A 17,321-nucleotide genomic window follows, 5' to 3' on the forward strand; every position below is an offset into this window, starting at 1 on the left:
CTGGCTTATTTCTCTTACCATGATATTTTCCACGTCCATCCACGCTATTGCAAAGGGTAGAAAATCCTTCTTTCTTTCTGCTGCATAATCCCATTGTGTAAGTGTGTGTATTTTTTTTTATCCATTCATCTACTTGATGGGCACTGAGGTTGCTCCCAGCACATGGCTATTGTAAATTGCGCTGCTATGAACATAAGACTGCATAGGTTCTTTTGGATTTGTGTTTCATTGTTCTTAGGATGTAATCCTAGCAGTGGAATTGCAGGGTCAAAAGGTAGTTCCATTTTTAGTTTTCTGAGGAAATTCCATACTGTTTTCTGTAGTGATTGCACCAGTCTGTAATCCCACTAACAATGCACTAGGGTTCCCTTTTCTCCACAGCCTCTCCAACACTTATTTGTTAATTTGTATAAGATGGCCATTCTCACCGGTGTGAGGTGGTATCTCAGTGTGGTTTTAATTTGCCTCTCTCTGATAGCTAGCAATACTGAGCATCTTTTCATTTGTCTCTAGACTCTCTCTATGTCCTCCATGGAGAAGTGTCTGTTCAAGTCATTTGCCCATTTTTTTTAATTGGGTTGCTTATCTTCTTAGAGTGCAGTCATGTAAGCTCTTTATATATTTTGGAAATGAAACCCTTGTCTGAGGTATCACTAGCAAATATGTTATCCCACACAATGGGTTTACTCTTCAGTTTAATGCTGTTTTATTTAGCCATGCAGAAGCTTTTTATTTTGATGAGATCTGATTTATTCTTTCCTTTATATGCCCTTGTTGTATGGAACATATCAGCGAAAATATTGTTGGATGGGATATCTGAGATTTTCCTGACCATGTTCTCCTCTAGGACTTTTATGGTGTCATGAGTTATGTTTAAGTCTTTTATGCGCCTTGAATTTATTTTTGTGTATGGTGTAAGTTGGTGCTTGAGTTTCATTTTTTTTGCATGTAGTTGTCTCGCTCTCCCAACACCATTTGTTGAAGAGGCTATTTTTATGCCATTTTATGCTTCTGCCCCCTTTTGGAATATTAATTGACCATAGAGACTTGGGTTTATTTCTGGCTCTCCATTGTGTTCCATTAGTGCATGTTTCTCTTCTTATGTCAGTACCAGGCTGTTTGATTATGGTGGCCTTGTAATACAGTTTGATATCGGGAATTGTGATCCCTCCTACTTTGTTCTTCTCTCTCAAAATTGCTGCAGCTGTTCAGGGTTGTTTTTGGTTCCATATAAAGTTTTGGGTGTTTCTAGCATATGTTAAATATGCCATTGGTACTTTAATAGGTATTGCATTGAATCTATAAATTGCTTTGAGTAGTATGGACATTTTGATGATATTAATTCTTCTGATCCATGAACACGGTATATGTTTCCATTTGTTTGTGTCTTCCTTAATTTCCTTATTCATGTTGTATAGCTTTCTGAATACAGGTCTTTTATCTCCTTGGTTACGTTTATTCCTAATGTACTTTATTTTTCTTGTTGCTTTATCAAATAAATTTTTTCCCCTAATTTCTGTTTCTGACATTTCATTGTTGGTTTACAAAAATGCCTTTGATTTCTGAATATTGGCTTTCTATCCCACTGTTTTGTCAAATTCATTTATTAGATTGAGCAGTTTTTAGGGCAGTCTACATGATTATCTAGGTATACTATCATGTCATCTGCAAGCAGTGACAGTTTTGCTTTCTCCTTTCCAATTTGGATGCCTTTTATTTCCTTTACTTATCTGCTTGCTGTGGGTAGGAGTTTCAATACTACTTGAATAGAAGTGGTTAAAGTGGACAAAGTCATCCTGTTCCTGATATTAGTGGAAAAGCCTTTGGTTTTTGCCCATTGAGTATGATGTTGGCTATAGGTCTCTCATATATGGCCTCTATTATGTGGAGGAACACTCCCTCTATTGCCGATTTGCTGAGTGTTTTTATCATAAGTGAGTGCTGTACCTTTTCAAATGCTTTCCCACATCTATTGATATGATCATGTGATTTTTCTCTTTTTGTTTATGTGCTGCATTATATTTATGGATTTGTGAATATTATACCATCCTTGCATCTCTGGAATGAAGCCCACTTGGTCATGATGTATGATCTTTTAATGTATTGCTGGATGCAGTTTGTCAATATTTTGTTGAGGAATTTGGTGTCTATGTTCATCAGTGATATTGGTCTGAAGTTTTCTTTCTTTGTTGTGTCTTTATCTGCTTTTGGGATTAGGATGATGCCGGCTTCATAAAAAGAGTTTGGGAATCTTCCATCATTTTGGATTTTTTGGAATAGTCTGTGAAGGATAGGGACTAGCTCTTCCTTAAATGCTTTGTAGAATTCTCCTGTGAAACCATCTGGTCCAGGGCTTTTCTTTTTTGGGAGTTTTTTGATTACTGCTTCAATTTCATCTACTGTAATTAGTCTGTTCAGGCTTTCTGCTTCTTCTTCATTGAGTTTTGGAAGATTATATTTTTCTAGAAATTTTCCATTTCACCTGTGTTTTCAAATTTCTTGGCATACAGGTCTTCATAGTAATTTCTTACAATACTTTGTATTTCCTTGGTATCAGTGGTAATCTCTCCTCTTTCATTTCTGACTGTGTTTACTTGGGTCCTCTCTCTTTTTTTCTTGATCAACCTCCTTAAAAACTTGTCCATTTTGTTTATCTTTTCAAAGAACAAGCTCCTGTATTTATTGATCCTTAGAATTGCTCTTTCAGTCTCTGTGTCCTTTAATTCTGCTCTGATCTTGGTTATTTCCTTCATTCTACTTGCTCTGAGCTGTCTTTGTTGTTGTTCCTCGAGTTCTTATAAGCATAGGGTTAGGTTGTTTATTTGAAATGTTTCTAAATTTTTTGGGCAGCCCTGTATCACTATGAAGTTCCTTCTCATGACTGCCTTCACTGTGTCCCAAAAGTTTTGGGTTACTGTAAGTTCATTTTCATTTATTTCCAGACACTTTTTTATTTCTTCCTTGATTTCATTCATGATCCATTCATTGTTTAATAGCATGCTATTCAATCTCTATGAGTCAGTGTTTTAAAATTTTTTCCTTGAGGTTGGTTTGTAGTTTCATTCCCTTTGCATAGAGAAAATCCTTGACATTATTTCAATTTTCTTGAATTTGTTGAGGCTTCTTTTGTGTCCTGTCATGTGGTCTATCTCTGAAAGTGTTCCATGTACATTTGAAAAGAATGTGTATTTTGCTCCCCTGGGATCAAAGGCCCTATACATATCAGTTAAATCCATTTGATCTAGGACACTGTTCAGTGCCACTATATTTTTGTTGATATTTTGTTTGAAAAATGTATATATTATTGTCCATGTGGTGTTGAAATTCCCTACTATAATAATATTGCTGTCAATATGCTTCTTGAAATCTTCCAAAATTTTCTATGTATTTGGGTGCTCCTATGGTGGGTGCATATATATTTACAATGTTTATGTCTTCTTGATGGATTCTTCCCTTGAGTATTATGGAGTGATTTTCTTGGTGTCTTTTTATGGCCCTTTTTTTGAAGTCTATTTTGTCTGATATGAGTATTGCTACCCCGGCTTTTATTTCCTGTGCACTTGCTTGGAATACTTTTTTCTAGCCCTTCACTTTCATTCTGTGTTGGTCTTTTGCTCTGAGGTGGGTCTCTTGTGGGCATCACATGTGTGGTTCATGATTTCTTATCCATTCAGCTATTCTGTGTCTTTTGATTGGAGCATTGAATCCATTTACACTGAAAGTTATAAATGACAGGTCCTTATTCATTGCTATTTTTCATACTTGTGTTCCTCTCTTTCTCACTCTCCCCCACCCCTGTCCTCTGCTCTTAAAGCAGACCCTTTAGCATCTCTTGCAGAGTTGATTTGAAGGAGGTATATTCTTTTAGATTTATTTTGTCTGGGAAACTCCTTATTTCACCTTTTATTCTCATTGAGTGCCTTGCTGGATAGAATATTCTTGGTTATAGGCCTTTGCTTTTTGTTACTTAGAATATTTCTTGCCATTGCCTTCTGGGTTGATGCATTTTCACTGAGAAGACAACTGGTAGTCTTATTTGGGCTCCTTTGTATGTTACTTCCTATTTCTCCCTTGCTGCCTTTAAGATTCTCTCTTTGTCTTGGAATTTTGCCATTTTAATTATGATGTGTCTTGAAATAGGCACATCACAAATAGTCTTTTGGTTACTCTAGATTGAGACTCTCTGTGTTTCCTGGATTTGTGTGACTTTTTCTCTCATCCAATTAGGGAAGTTTTCCATCATTACTTTTTCAAACAGGTTTTCCAACCCTTGCTTTTCTCCTTGTCCTTCTGGTATCCCTATTGTACAGATATTATTACATTTCATGTTGTCTTGCCACCTCTTTGTTCTTTCTGAGTCTCTTTTCTTTTTCTTGTTCTTTCTGAGTGTTTTTTTTCTACCTTGTCTTCCAACTCGCTTATTCGATCGTCTCAGTCATCCAGATCCTCTGTTCATCCAGCCATGTTGTAATTACTCCTAGTATGTTTTTTATTTCTCAGATTTCATTGTTCATTTCTTTTTTTTTTTTTTTAAATTTTATTTAGTTACTTTTCAAGTACATTTTTTTTTCTCTCCCCCCCCCCCCGCCCGGTCTCCCCCCTCCCTCCCATTCCCCCCCCCCAGTCCTCATCTCTGTGTCTTTCATACTTGTTCCTCAAAATCCCTCCCCCTTTTTTCCCTTAAGTTCCATTTCTTACTGCTTCTTTTTTATAGTTTTTCTTTCCTGTTTCATATTGTTGTAGTTCTCACTCAGATCCTTTTAATTGTCTGTGAGTTCCTTGAGCATCTTTATAACCATTATTTTGAATTCTATATCTATTTGCTAACCTCCATTTCTTCAGCTCTTGTAGTGGGTAGTGTTCCATTCCTTGATTGCTTGCTCTTTTTTTATCTAGCCATTTTTCATGACTCTTTTTGTTTTTTTCTGCACTTCCTTATGTTTCGCTTTGCTAGCTGTCTTTGTAGGGTGCACTTCTATGGCAGGAATTCTGTGGGGTTCAGTGTTGTGGTATCTTTGATTTCCTTGTCTGGATGCTCTAGATTTGCCCTTTCTTCTGTTTGTGTGGGCTGTCTTGTACTTGCGTTTTTACCTTTAGGTGGCTCCTTTATTGGTGGTTTCTCTCCTCCAGCATGTATACAGATATCTGCATTTCCCACCTATTCTTGTATGGGATTACTAACAGGGGGTAGGCAAAATGGATTAAGACAGCGGGAGAGTATTTAATGGGATTTAAAGTACCAACGAGTACAGAAGAGATAGGAGATTCTTTAGATAAGTATAGTGTTAACTGTGATATTTCACCCAACGAGCCACTTTTTAAAAAAGGTGAAAGAGAGGTAAGACTCTTGTTTGAGCGGAGGAGGAGTGGGAGCTGAATCCAGAAAACAGTACTTGTGCAAGGTTAGATGCTGAGATACAGTGAGAGTAAATGATAGAAAGTAGGCGTAGTGTGAGAGAGAATAGAGTTAACCACAAGAATAATGCTCAGGAAGAAAGTGAAGTGGGCTAAGATCATGAAAGGTTGCTGTGTAATATTTTCAACTGTAGGGAACAACAATTATTTACAATAGCATTGGAACAACAATAATATGACAAGAAATATATGATTTGGGTAAACAGAACAGAAAGTACGCAATCAAGAGTAGTGTGTTATTGGAACATGAGTGAAATGAAAGAAGAAATTTAAAATTCAATAAAGAGAGAGTAAGGAAAACCAGTCAAACAATGTAATTAAACAGAGAAATAAAATGAGGAAAACTAAACATAAGGAAGAGAAAAAAGTACTAATAAAATTAAAGTAGAAAAAAATAATAGTAATACACATAAATATTAAAATGCCAGCTCTATGGGAGCAAAGTGACATTTGTCTCAGTTTCTCAGTTTTTGGGGTTAGTCTTCTGCTCCTCTTTTGGATCAGTTTCTAGACCTTTCATAAATCCATGTCTTATTGTCTCACTTGGGGGAAGAAAAAAAAAGGAAAAAAGAAAGGGAAGAAAAAAATAAGCCTCCTGCTGACTTTAAACCATTGAATGAGTTCTGCTGGTCTTCCTAGATGCCACAGAAAGAGGGGGATTGGGCTTTGCTATTCTCCCTACCTATGGTTTTGAGAGGCTGAGGACCAGGTTTGGGTCACAATATTCACAGATGCCCAGCCTCTGGATTAGGTCTCCATGACCTGCCAGGCTTAAATCAGCCACCCAGTCTCTGGGTATGCAGCATGAGTCAAGCTCTGGTGTGTGGTTCCATTCAGTCACTCAATCTCTGGGCATGCAGCACAAATCAAGCTCTGGCGTGGCTCCATTAGCCACTCTGGTTCCAGGTATGCAGCATAAATCAAGCTCGAGCATACAGCTCCACTCAGCCACTGAGTCTCTGGGCACACACAGCTCAAATCACCCTCAGGGTGAGCCAGCTGCTGCGTGAGAGTTCCTTACAAAGCAGCTGCCGACCTTTCTTAACAAGTGCACAGCTCTTCACACAACCCAACTCTCTAACCAGCCTGGAGACTGTCTGAGCCAGGATGCAACATGGCCCAACTCCTCCCTTCTGCAGGTATTGCCTTGCACCTCAATTTCTCTGGTGCCAGTGTCCACAGTCCCAGTGGATGTATACCACCTCTGTGTGTCCCCTACTTCATCTCTATTTCCCCCAGTGACTTCCAGTATCCAGCACCTCCTGGTGCTGGGCTGCCTTCCCTGCTCTGGTAGGAGAGGGAGCTGGTGATCTAAGTCTCCTCCCCATATCTTGTGGCAGGCGCCGGGCTGTGGCTAGGTCCCTGCACAGATTCTAAGGACCTTACCATCCCAGCACAATCTCCTCTCCATCTGTTTTTCAATGTCCTTTACAATTTTTGGCCTTCAAACTTCATATAAGCTGGGATTCTGTTGGCTGTTCACTCTGTTCTTCAGAAGATTGGCTACGTGTTCCAGCTGGCAGAGGGAGAACTGGGCTCCACTCCCACCTACCTTGCCACCATCTTCACTCTCCCATGTGTGATTCTTTTTATAATTATCCTACTTGAACTTTATTGAGCTCCTTGAGTACACAGATTAATGTTTTAATCATATTTGGGATATTTCAATTCTTATTTCTTCAAATGACCTTTTATATTTTGTCCAATTCTCTCTCCCTTCTCTTTTTAGTACTCTCATTAAAGTATATGTTGATACATTTTATGGTTTACCCATATTCCTGAGGAGGCTCTGTCCATTTGTCTTTCTTTTCTGTCTATTCTTTGAATTGGATAACTTCTATTGGTTTGCCTTCAAATTCACTAACTGTTTCTTCTGTCATCTCAAATCTATTATTAAGTATGTCTAGAGAATGTCTCATTTCAGTTATTAGGAGTTGTAACAACAGGATTTTAATTTGGTTCACTATCACAGTTTCTATTTTTCTATTAAGATTTGCTGTTTGTTGAGTCATTGTCATCATTGTTTCCTTTAATTCTACAAACACTCTTTCCTTTACTTCTGCACCTATAGTTTTATTAAATCCTTTGAAGGCTTTGTTATCAATTATAGCATCTGGTCCCATTCGAAGTCAGTTTCTGTTGACTATATTTTCCTGAATATATCTCTTTGCTTGCCTCACAATAATCTGGAAACTGGTTATTTTCAATAATATATTAGAGCAACTCAAAAATCTATTTACTTTTACTACATTTTTTTAAATAACTTGCCTGAACTTACATTGTGGAATCTTTCTTCCTTCAGTGTGTAGCTTCTATTATCTCCACTCAAATTAGTTTTTACTTTTACTTTTCAGTGTGACTTGATTAGCTTTGAATTCATCTCTGTGCTTGAATAGCTTAGTAGTCAACTTATGATATAGACAGAGGTTGTGTTCAAACACCTCAAGCCACTAAGGCTTCTATCAATGTGTGGGCTGGAAAGTGAATTCAAAGCTTTGGTGTGCTTACAGATATGTTTTAGTTTTTACTTTCTGCTAGGCTCATCCATGTTCCTATGCATGTACACACAGTTTCTGAGCAGGCCAGAGAATTGTGGAGAGCTTTCCTAGTCATACTCTTGCTCTCTTATTTCCAGGGTATTGGCTAATACACCCTTCACTGTACCTGAGATTGCAACTTCAGATCAACAAAGGTACAGGTTTTTCTTGTTTATTTCCTATCAAATCTGACAATTTTAGTTTCATTTCTCACTCTCAAAATCAAGTCCACCAATTCTGATGGTAAAACTGGTGTCCTCTCCAGCTAGGTCCATACTGACAAAACTGGCAGGACTTCTAGCAGAAAGGACTCAGAAGGCCTCAGAGGCTATTGTTCTTACCCAAAACTGTGGTAGTTTTTCAGCAGTAAATGCTTCTCAATGCTTTTGGTTAATTTCCACAGTCTGGAAGTGGTTATTTTGACAATTTTGTGCACAGAGTTCACTGCATTGCATGCTTCCATACCCAAGAGCGGCATATAATTTTGGAAGAACAGAAAAGCACATGCTCTAGACACTTTTCTTTTAACAAAAGGATATACTAGGATAGTACTGCTTGAAGCTCCTGTCTAAACCTGTAATTTCTCCATAGACTGCCCTGACTAAAAAGAGAAGGGAAGTGACCCAGGCTACTCTGCATGTGGGACTACTTACAATGCCCACTGTATCTCTAACTCATCAGGAATCCCAGATTTTCTCTCTTTGCCTCATATCTCTTTCTCAGTATGAACAAATAGAGTGTTTGGATCAATGTTCACATCTTACAAATGGAAAGTATCTAATATCCAAATCACAGGGAACCCTCTCAAAGGGGCTGAAGAACAGAAAGGCATCACAGTACCTGTTGGGAGGACAGCGTTTGAGCACATTTTATGATTTTGGGAAGACTTATAATTTATTATGTAAACTACAAAAATCAAGAGTTTTAAAATGTAGGAAACAACAAATTTTAAAAATTATCTTCAAAGGACTTTCATTTAAGAATAATTTTCCTTCTTTCTTCCTTCCTTATAATTTTATTTATTTGTGTATTTCTTCCCTAAGTGAAAAAGACTGTCATAAAAATCTAAGGTGTCATATGAACAATGATAAGTTATTTCCCTTATATGCCAGCAGTGTGATCACCCTTCCTTTTCTATGGGAGAAACCTGAGACAGAGCAAGTGAAAGAGTGAGAGAAAATCTAAGAGATCATACCATAACACAGACTTAAATTGGGTAAGACAGTTCCAGCTTTTAAAAGATGGATAAGTACCTCCTCACTGGTACCAGGAAGGAGGTTTCTCATACACTTCTTATTATTAAAGGTCTATTTTTATCCTCCCTTACGTCTGCAAAAATGCAGAAATGGATTCTGCCTTCTTGATGATACAACACCTTCTTTGCCTTGTTCACATTATTTTCTACGGTGCTATTTCTGTCATGCTCAGTTTTCCACATTGCTATGAAAGCATTTGCTGATGGTTACTAAATAAAGCATAAAGACTAAATTTTCAACATAAGGGAGGGCAGTTGAGATATACATGCATTTTTACATTTCGAATTTCAAAAAGCTTTGTTTTTCTTGAAGAAGGGTACTAAATGGGTATAGGCTATGCTTATTTTTAGAGCCAGTATATCTGCTATTATTCTTACAATACCAGAATATCCACTGACCTGATTCTTAAAAAACTACTAAAAATAATGCAGAAGGATTCCATTCTACAACCCCAACCTGCAATATAGTGAAGCTATTTGCACTAACCACCCTGGTAAACATCATGTTGTCTATTCTTTTCTATGATGCCCTAGAATATATGCTTATTGAGATTTATAAAGTTCAGCTACTCAGTTTAATGTGGGGGGGGAGATCAATAAAAAGGCAGCCAAAGGAGAGTATGAAAATGGAGGACAATGCAGAATTATATACAATTTGGTGGCCCACAGGACAATATCAGGTCCATCCTGCATATTTCCAGCATCTAATAATTCTTAAATGCCAGCAATTTTTATCTCAAAATAAAAAGGAAATAAAAAAGAATGGTTTTTTGCTGGTCCTACAGGCAAGGGTACTGGTCAAACTCCATTTCATTTTCTAGATGTTTCTGTCTTCCATCTTCACACTGCCCATGGCACAACAGCAACCCTCTGGACACAGCGGTCAGCAAGGATGCCTGTGGAGCCTGTCCAGGTGGTTCTTAACACTGTTTCCAGAAGAATACGTGAAGGGCAAGAAGGAGAATCCTAGAGTGAGAAGAAATCCTCTTTTGTCACTCTAAGGAAGAAATAAAATCCATTCCTCACCTGATGGAAGAGAGGGCTGTGTGTCACAGGGACTCCCAGACCACTGAAGCACATACCTAGGACCATGTCATCGGGAGCATCATTGCTATAGCAACGACACTTACTGGTGAGAAGTCTCCTGATGGCTTCTCTGTTGAAGACCATTCTAGTGGGAAGTCAGAGTAGACAAAGGGGTTAGAGCCACTTCTAGAAACCATAAAACTGAATAAAGAGACAGCATTCCAAGGCCACATTTTTGATAGAGAGAAAAGATGTGGATATCAGCAATCTTTTGCTGATATCAGCTATCAGCAAAAGATGTTTATAATCAGCAATATAAATTCTGGGGAAAATGTTATTGTGCTTTCTATGAAAGGAAAATCTTAAGAAATGTTTACCTGATAGGTAGTTTTATTTATTTATATATTTCTTGCTAATACTATGCCATGTTCTTTTTTTATATGCCATTGGAGATTGGAATCATTCTTTAGTTCCAAAAATCTCAGTGACATCAATAACAAAATCTGCCCACACCCCCAGCAAGTAGATGGGCCCCCCAAAAACAAGGCATTTCACTCACACAGATAATGACAATGAGATCAAATCTAACTGAAAAGCCATGCATTGCCTAAGTAACTCCAGTCAAAAGAAGCTTTCATACAGTGATTTTGAGAAAGTGAGAAAAGAAAAAGAGAAGGAGGAAGAGAGACTTATTTGTCTCAAACAGTGCTCTGACAGTATTTGACCTGATGCACTAGGTACTTTCTGGTGGGACTTACATCTATTCCTCCCTTTCAAAACTCTCTCACCAGCCAGTCCTGGCTTCATTCTTACAACAAGGGCATAACCGTGGGTCAGGCCATCTGCTTATGGCTCATGCAGTCTCTGGCACAGAGACAGGGCATGGTGGCAGCCACAGGCTCTTCTAGCAGGACCGTGTTAGCAGCCCACAGCAGTAGCAAGGGGCCAGTCCTGGTTTGGCTCCATCCGGCATCATGACCAACAGCAGCCCACAAAGATGGGCTGCAGAAGATGGCCCATGCTTTGCTCCTCCAGCCATAGGAGCAGTAACAGCTTCCTATGGTTACCAACCTAGAGGCAAGGCCACCGCTCCCATTTATTCCTCTGGCCCTTTTCTAGAACTTTACACCAAGTTCCTGAAATAAATTCTCCCCCTTTTAACATACAGATTGGTTTCTGGTTTTTATTTTGGTCCTAGGGTGGTAATGGATCATCTCAAATCATGAATAACCCAATGGTGATGGGGCAAAAGATATAAATATGGTTTACAACTTCAATCCCAATAAGCAATGACACTCTTGAAGGCAAAACTGTCTAAAATTTCCCCATATATTCCCACAGCTAAATATGGGGCCTTGCACACAGTATACAGTAAAGGTTTGATGCACCAAACAAATGGGAATGAAGCTCCCTCTTGTAAGATCCTCCTGAGAGAGGAAGAGTTCTACAGATCAGTCTAGCAGGAAAGGAAAACAGGACGAAGAGCTTGTAGACAATCACTGATGCAAAAGTGCTGATTCCACCCCCAGCTGGGCTCAGTTCAAGGGAGTTTAACACAAGTGACACAATAATGTTGAGACCCTCTCCCTGCCCTCACAAGGATGTCAAAAGACACAGTGCAAAATGGCCAGACAGGAGAAAAAAGAAGCTATTTATTTAAGAATATACAAGAAAATGTGACTGTACAAGAACAGCTATACAAAAAAAGGACAACTGCAGGTTTAAAACTCACCATACACTTTCTTTTACAAAGTCTAGTGTCCACCCGTGACCCTGGGCCTCACACCTGCGCAGCTGCGTCAGACTCCACCTCCTCTCACTGACCCCGGGGAAGGGGCCTCTGCGAGGGGACACACATGGGCCATAAACAAACATCCCCTTAAATGCCAACGATGTGATGCCATGTCGAGGAAAATTTCATCAGTATACTCATATTCCAATCAAAGCTGTAATCTTGTTCATTGTCAACCCAACTGAAATAAAAATACTTTTTTCCTTGGCTAACATCTAGTAGAACAAGAAAGAAGAGAAAGGGCTTTTATTTGGACCCACTCTCTAGAAAATTAACTTTACGAGAAGACAAAATGTAAGCATGAAATATTTATCAGTATTTTTATTTGGGCCTACTCACACAGCGAAGCCCTACATTTGTTATTCACATAAAATAAATATACAAGGGCCTTTAATAACACCTGTTTATTTGTGTGCTGATGCCTTCTTTCAAAACAAAGTTGCCACCAAAATGGAAAACTATCTGTCAGGTGGCAGATGCATGGTACATCTGCCAACTTTTAACTATTAAAAAGATGCTGAGCCCTGACTGGAGTAGCTCAGTGGATTGAGCTCGGGCCTGTGAACCACACGATTGCAGTTTGATTCCCAGTCAGGGCACATGCCTGGGTTGCAGGCCAGTTCCCAGCAGGGGACTCGCGACAGGCAACCATGCATTGATATTTCTCTCTCTCTCTCCTTCCCTTCCCCTCTAGAGATGGATGAATAAAATCTTAAAAAAAAAAAGATGCTGAAAGGCAATAAGACTAATAATGTGATTTCCTTTAATACATAATACAGTGATTCCTCACCTATTACGGGAGTTAAGTTCCAGAGATTCCCACAATAGATGAAAATCCGTGAAGTAATGGTGTTATATTTATTATTTATATATATTTTAAGGTTTTATAAACCCTTCCCACACTCCTATAAACCTTTCCCACTCTCTTATTAACCTTTCCCACACTCTTATAAACACTTCATATGCTCTTAAACACTTTCTACACTCTTAAACCTACATAATTTTAACAATACTTAAAATTCTATACAGTCGTCCCTCGCTATATTGAGGCTCACTTATTGCAGGTTTTTAAAAACCCTTGATACAGTGAAGCCGCAATAAGTGAACCACAATATAGTGAGGGATGACTGTATACTGATTTTTAAAATAAGAAAAATTGAAATAGGAGGCAGAAACCTGTACCAGAGTACACCAGCAAGTCAAGAGCACACACAGAAAATAAAGTGCCTCAGAAATGTGATGATCCCCCTCCCTGCACTAGTCTTCCAGCAGATGAAAGGTCATGGTCATGGTCTCTTGGTAACACTGAGAAAGTCATGACATCCTGATCACAGCTTCCTACCCAAACATGCATACATAAGTATTTAAAAAAAAACAATCACTAAACCAGCTGTCCCCAAATACCCAAACTTTTGAAGGGTAAGCACAGTAAAAGCCAGACACCTGAATTCAAATAGTGCCCAAGTATCGTTTCCCAACCAATACAGAAAACCTGCACGTAAGTCAACAAATCCACCTCTCAACTTGGGTCTGGCTAGTGGGGCTTAGCAGGATGTTTAAAGCAGTGTTTTCAGAAACTTACTGGACTGTAAACCACAGTGAGAAAACAAACACATCTGATATCGCAACACTTTGTGTATATATGTGTTTGTGTGTAAAAATGGAAATAAAAATTTCACAAACAATACTTGCCCTTAACTACATGTGACACGCTATAATATTCCTAGTTCATTCTATTCCATCCTACATTTCATTATTTTAAAGTGAAGATTATGATCCTTGGTTTTACAAGCCATTAACTGATCCTGACTTGCTGTTTAAACAAACGTGTTGGTTCTTCAACTACACCATCAGAAAAGTCTAATACTAGAAAAACTCTTCAACATTGAGTCTGCCACTTTTATCCAGTTAACACAAAATTATTTCACAAAGAATGTTTCTGCATCTTCGTAAAAGTGCTATTAACAACAAAATAGTACACTGGCCAACATTAGCTATGCACAGATCAATGCCCAGTGATCTGTGATCTGCATTTGTTTGTTCAGTTTTTCACCGCACCTTGTAATGAAAATAAGTCCTATACTAGGAATTGAGGATGTACTGAGAAATGAGACATAGGTACTGCCTTCAAATAATTCATAATTTAGGTGGAAATGAAACAGTAAATAGGCAATTAAATGGTAATAGTTGGCATAATACACCATGAGAGTACATTAGAAAGGCATCAACCCAGATTTGAGAGGCTAGACCAAGCTGAAAACGTCTAGGAAAAAATAAATGACTATACTGAGTCCAAAAGACTGGAAAGTACTAGACAGGTGACAGAGGCAGAAAGTTGGGGTGGCAGAACAATGCTATAGAGACCAGCAGATGTACATCTTGGGGGGGAAGGGGAAAGCCAGTACCTCTGAGGAATGGAGATAAATTCTGCCTGAGTTCTTTAAGCTAGAGGGCACAGATGAATGAGGCCTCTGGCAAGACCTGATGCAGGAGGTGAGGCAATGGGAGGTTATAAAAGGATGCGGAAGACTTTCACTCCCGTGGTCATGCAAAGAAAAAAATCACATGAACCTGTGGAAATTTTAAAGAGATGGACAATATGAAGCCTAGATGAACTCATTCCTAGAGGGAGGCATACTTCCAAAGATGAGAGTGAGCTGCAGCAGCTTTCAGGTCAATGTGCCTAAGGGCTGGAAGGTAGAAGAAAAGACCTGCTAGAGACTTTAGCCCCAAAGCAGTGTTCTTAGGAGACCACAGAGGCTGTGGGTTAGACAAATTCAAGGTAAGTAAAATGAGGTCTTATCTTGAAGTCTAAATGATTATCTCCTAGCTTTAGTGGCCAAAGGCAAAAAAAATGGTTCATACTCTTGGGGAAAAAATAAAGCAATGGGATGTCAGTGAAGGCCTTTGAGCAGGAGATGAGGAAGATCAGATATGCTCTGAGAAAGGTCTCTCTGACTACAGTGGGGACAATAGCATGGAGAAGCAGGGAGACCAGGAGGCTGAAGCAGGCAGGAACCTACCACACTGGAGATGATAATGACCTAGAGTACAATTGTGAAGGTGCTGATGGAAAGAAGTATTGACAGAAGAGATATTTAGGAGATAAAACAGACATGACCTAGTGACTGAGCCAAACACAGGGGTGTAGAGAATGAACAAGAGGAAGGTGGGAGCTGACTCACAGATTTCTGGGGCAGGAACTGGCATATGCTGATGTCTTCCCTGGAAGGGAAGGGAAGGGAAGGGAAGGGAAGGGCCACTGGAAGAACATGAGAACTAGAACTCAAGTCAGAAACGAGGCGATCAGTATGGGAGGTGTTGAGTTTAATGGCCCTTGAATCATCCCAGTGGAGATGTCTTCTGGTAAGTGGACATTTGAATCAGGTTGAGAGAGTTCCAGTCTGGGGATAGAAACTGGGGTGCACTCGGCATATAGCCATGGGGGCGGGTGAGATCAGTGAGAGAGGGAAAAGAGAGAAGTAAGAAAAAACGATAACTGGAAAACCCAGATGTTTAGGGATAGATGAAAGGAGCTGAGAAGGTATGAGCAGAAAGATAGAAATAAACGATAGGAGGGTGTTCCAGACAGTAAGAGAAAGTAGTGTTTTAAGGACTAACAGTCAACCTCATCAAAGGCTGCTCAGAGGTTAAATAAGATAAAGAATGAAATGGATCCAACTGATTGGCTGCACAGATCACACTGACAATGTAGAAGGCGTAGAAGGCCCCAGGTCCGAGGCAGGTCAGGTGGCAGTGGGACCGAGAAAGCAAGGTTGGGAGTAAGACTAGTGAATTCTTATGTTGTTTCCAAGGGGAAAAGGGAGGAGGTGTGGTAGCAGGAAGAAGGTTTAGGATGGGGAACCTGGAGGTGTCAGAGAAGATGGTAGCAGGTAAAAAGGTCAACATGCAGGGGGCCAGAGGTGCCACAACGGTGGTTCAATAGTGCCTGACTCGGGACAATCCAGCAGTAGCTGGCACTGTGCCTCTCATTTGCGGCCCCAGTGCCCTCCCAGTGCCCAGCACACACTGACTTTTTGGCTGAATGGATGACCAACTAAAGCAGCTGAAGGCACTGCAGGCGGTTGAGGTAAAGCCCAGCTTCAAAGGCCTTTCATGCCAGTCTCTGGAGTCACAGCCAAATCCATTTAGCAAGGAAGACAACAAAAAAGTCTCCTTGCAGAAAGCACACAAAAAGTCACTTCTAGGTTAAAAGTATATTAACACTTTTGTGGTACAAAATATATAAACCACAGTGCCTTCTGAAAGTGGAAGGTCTGGCTTAATGGGTACCATGCCTTGATCCTTAAATGGCCCCAACACCACACCAAGAAAACTAAACACATCACCATAAGGCTGCAAGGAGCTTTTTTTAAAAAAATGACAATGTCAGTATTCCTTGGCCTTACCTTTTAGTGTCTTTTTAAAGGCCTGCATGCAGCCCCATCTGCTACTGCTCATGACCTCTGGTAGATGCATGCCACTGCAGAACAAAGATCAGTCCTCCTGCCCAGCCTGGGTTATCACCGTGCTAGAGCCACTCCCATGACCATGCAGCAGACACAACTGAACCAGCTAGACCACGCAGGCACACCTGGAATATGATTCCTGAGACCTTGACGTAGGAACCGTTCTCATCTTGGGGACTTCAATTTAATATCCTAACCCTTTAGAAGTTTATGGTCCAGTGCCCAAAATGTTGCCCAGCACACACTGGCCATTCAACAAACTCCTGTTGAATGAGTGTAAATTACTATAGTTGATAATTAAGCTATGAGTCTTCCAGGGGGAGATAAATGGTAAAGGAAAAAAATACAATAAAAAAAATACTGTAGAGGCCGCACACCCAGGCCTGCAGCCTCGGCCCCACATGCCCCACACTGCTGCCCCTGAGGCTGTATCCCCCTGCCCCTGCCACCACAGCAGCGGAGGCCAGGTGCCCATCCCTGAAGCTCCGGTGGCACCATGCACTTGCTCCCACCCTGCGGGACCACTGGCTTGCTGAAAGGAAGGAGGAGGTGCACCCCGCAGAAGAGAGCAGAAGGGCTCAGAGAGTCAGCAGTCCCCAGAAAGATTTAACTCAGTAGGGGAGCTGAACTACCCTGAAGAGACTTTGAGAGTGCCTAGCACCTATGACAGCAAAGAACAAGGTGGTGTGTGAGTTACCCCTAACTGGTACACCTCAAGGACAGCACAACTGGTGGATTGAAGGTGCCAGCCTGGCACAGAAGGGCAGTGGCATTTATCAATGGCATTTTTGTATACCGACAATGAAATACCAGAAAGAGAAATCAGG

General features: G+C 40.0%; 1 protein-coding gene across 2 annotated transcripts in view; it reads right to left on the reverse strand.

Moving 5' to 3' along the window:
- Nucleotides 1–17,321, reverse strand: part of B3GLCT (beta 3-glucosyltransferase) — a 128,123-nt gene that overhangs the window by 17,559 nt on the left and 93,243 nt on the right. For both annotated transcript variants that reach the window (XM_053672856.1, XM_037129577.2), the window contains exon 14: nt 10,234–10,378. In XM_053672856.1, coding sequence (XP_053528831.1) covers nt 10,234–10,378 — 145 coding nt within the window. The remainder of the gene's footprint in view (nt 1–10,233; nt 10,379–17,321) is intronic.

Source organism: Artibeus jamaicensis, unplaced genomic scaffold (assembly GCF_021234435.1).
Source record: "Artibeus jamaicensis isolate MK-2021 breed Jamaican fruit bat unplaced genomic scaffold, CSHL_Jam_final contig_793, whole genome shotgun sequence".
Classification (NCBI taxonomy): domain Eukaryota; kingdom Metazoa; phylum Chordata; class Mammalia; order Chiroptera; family Phyllostomidae; genus Artibeus; species Artibeus jamaicensis.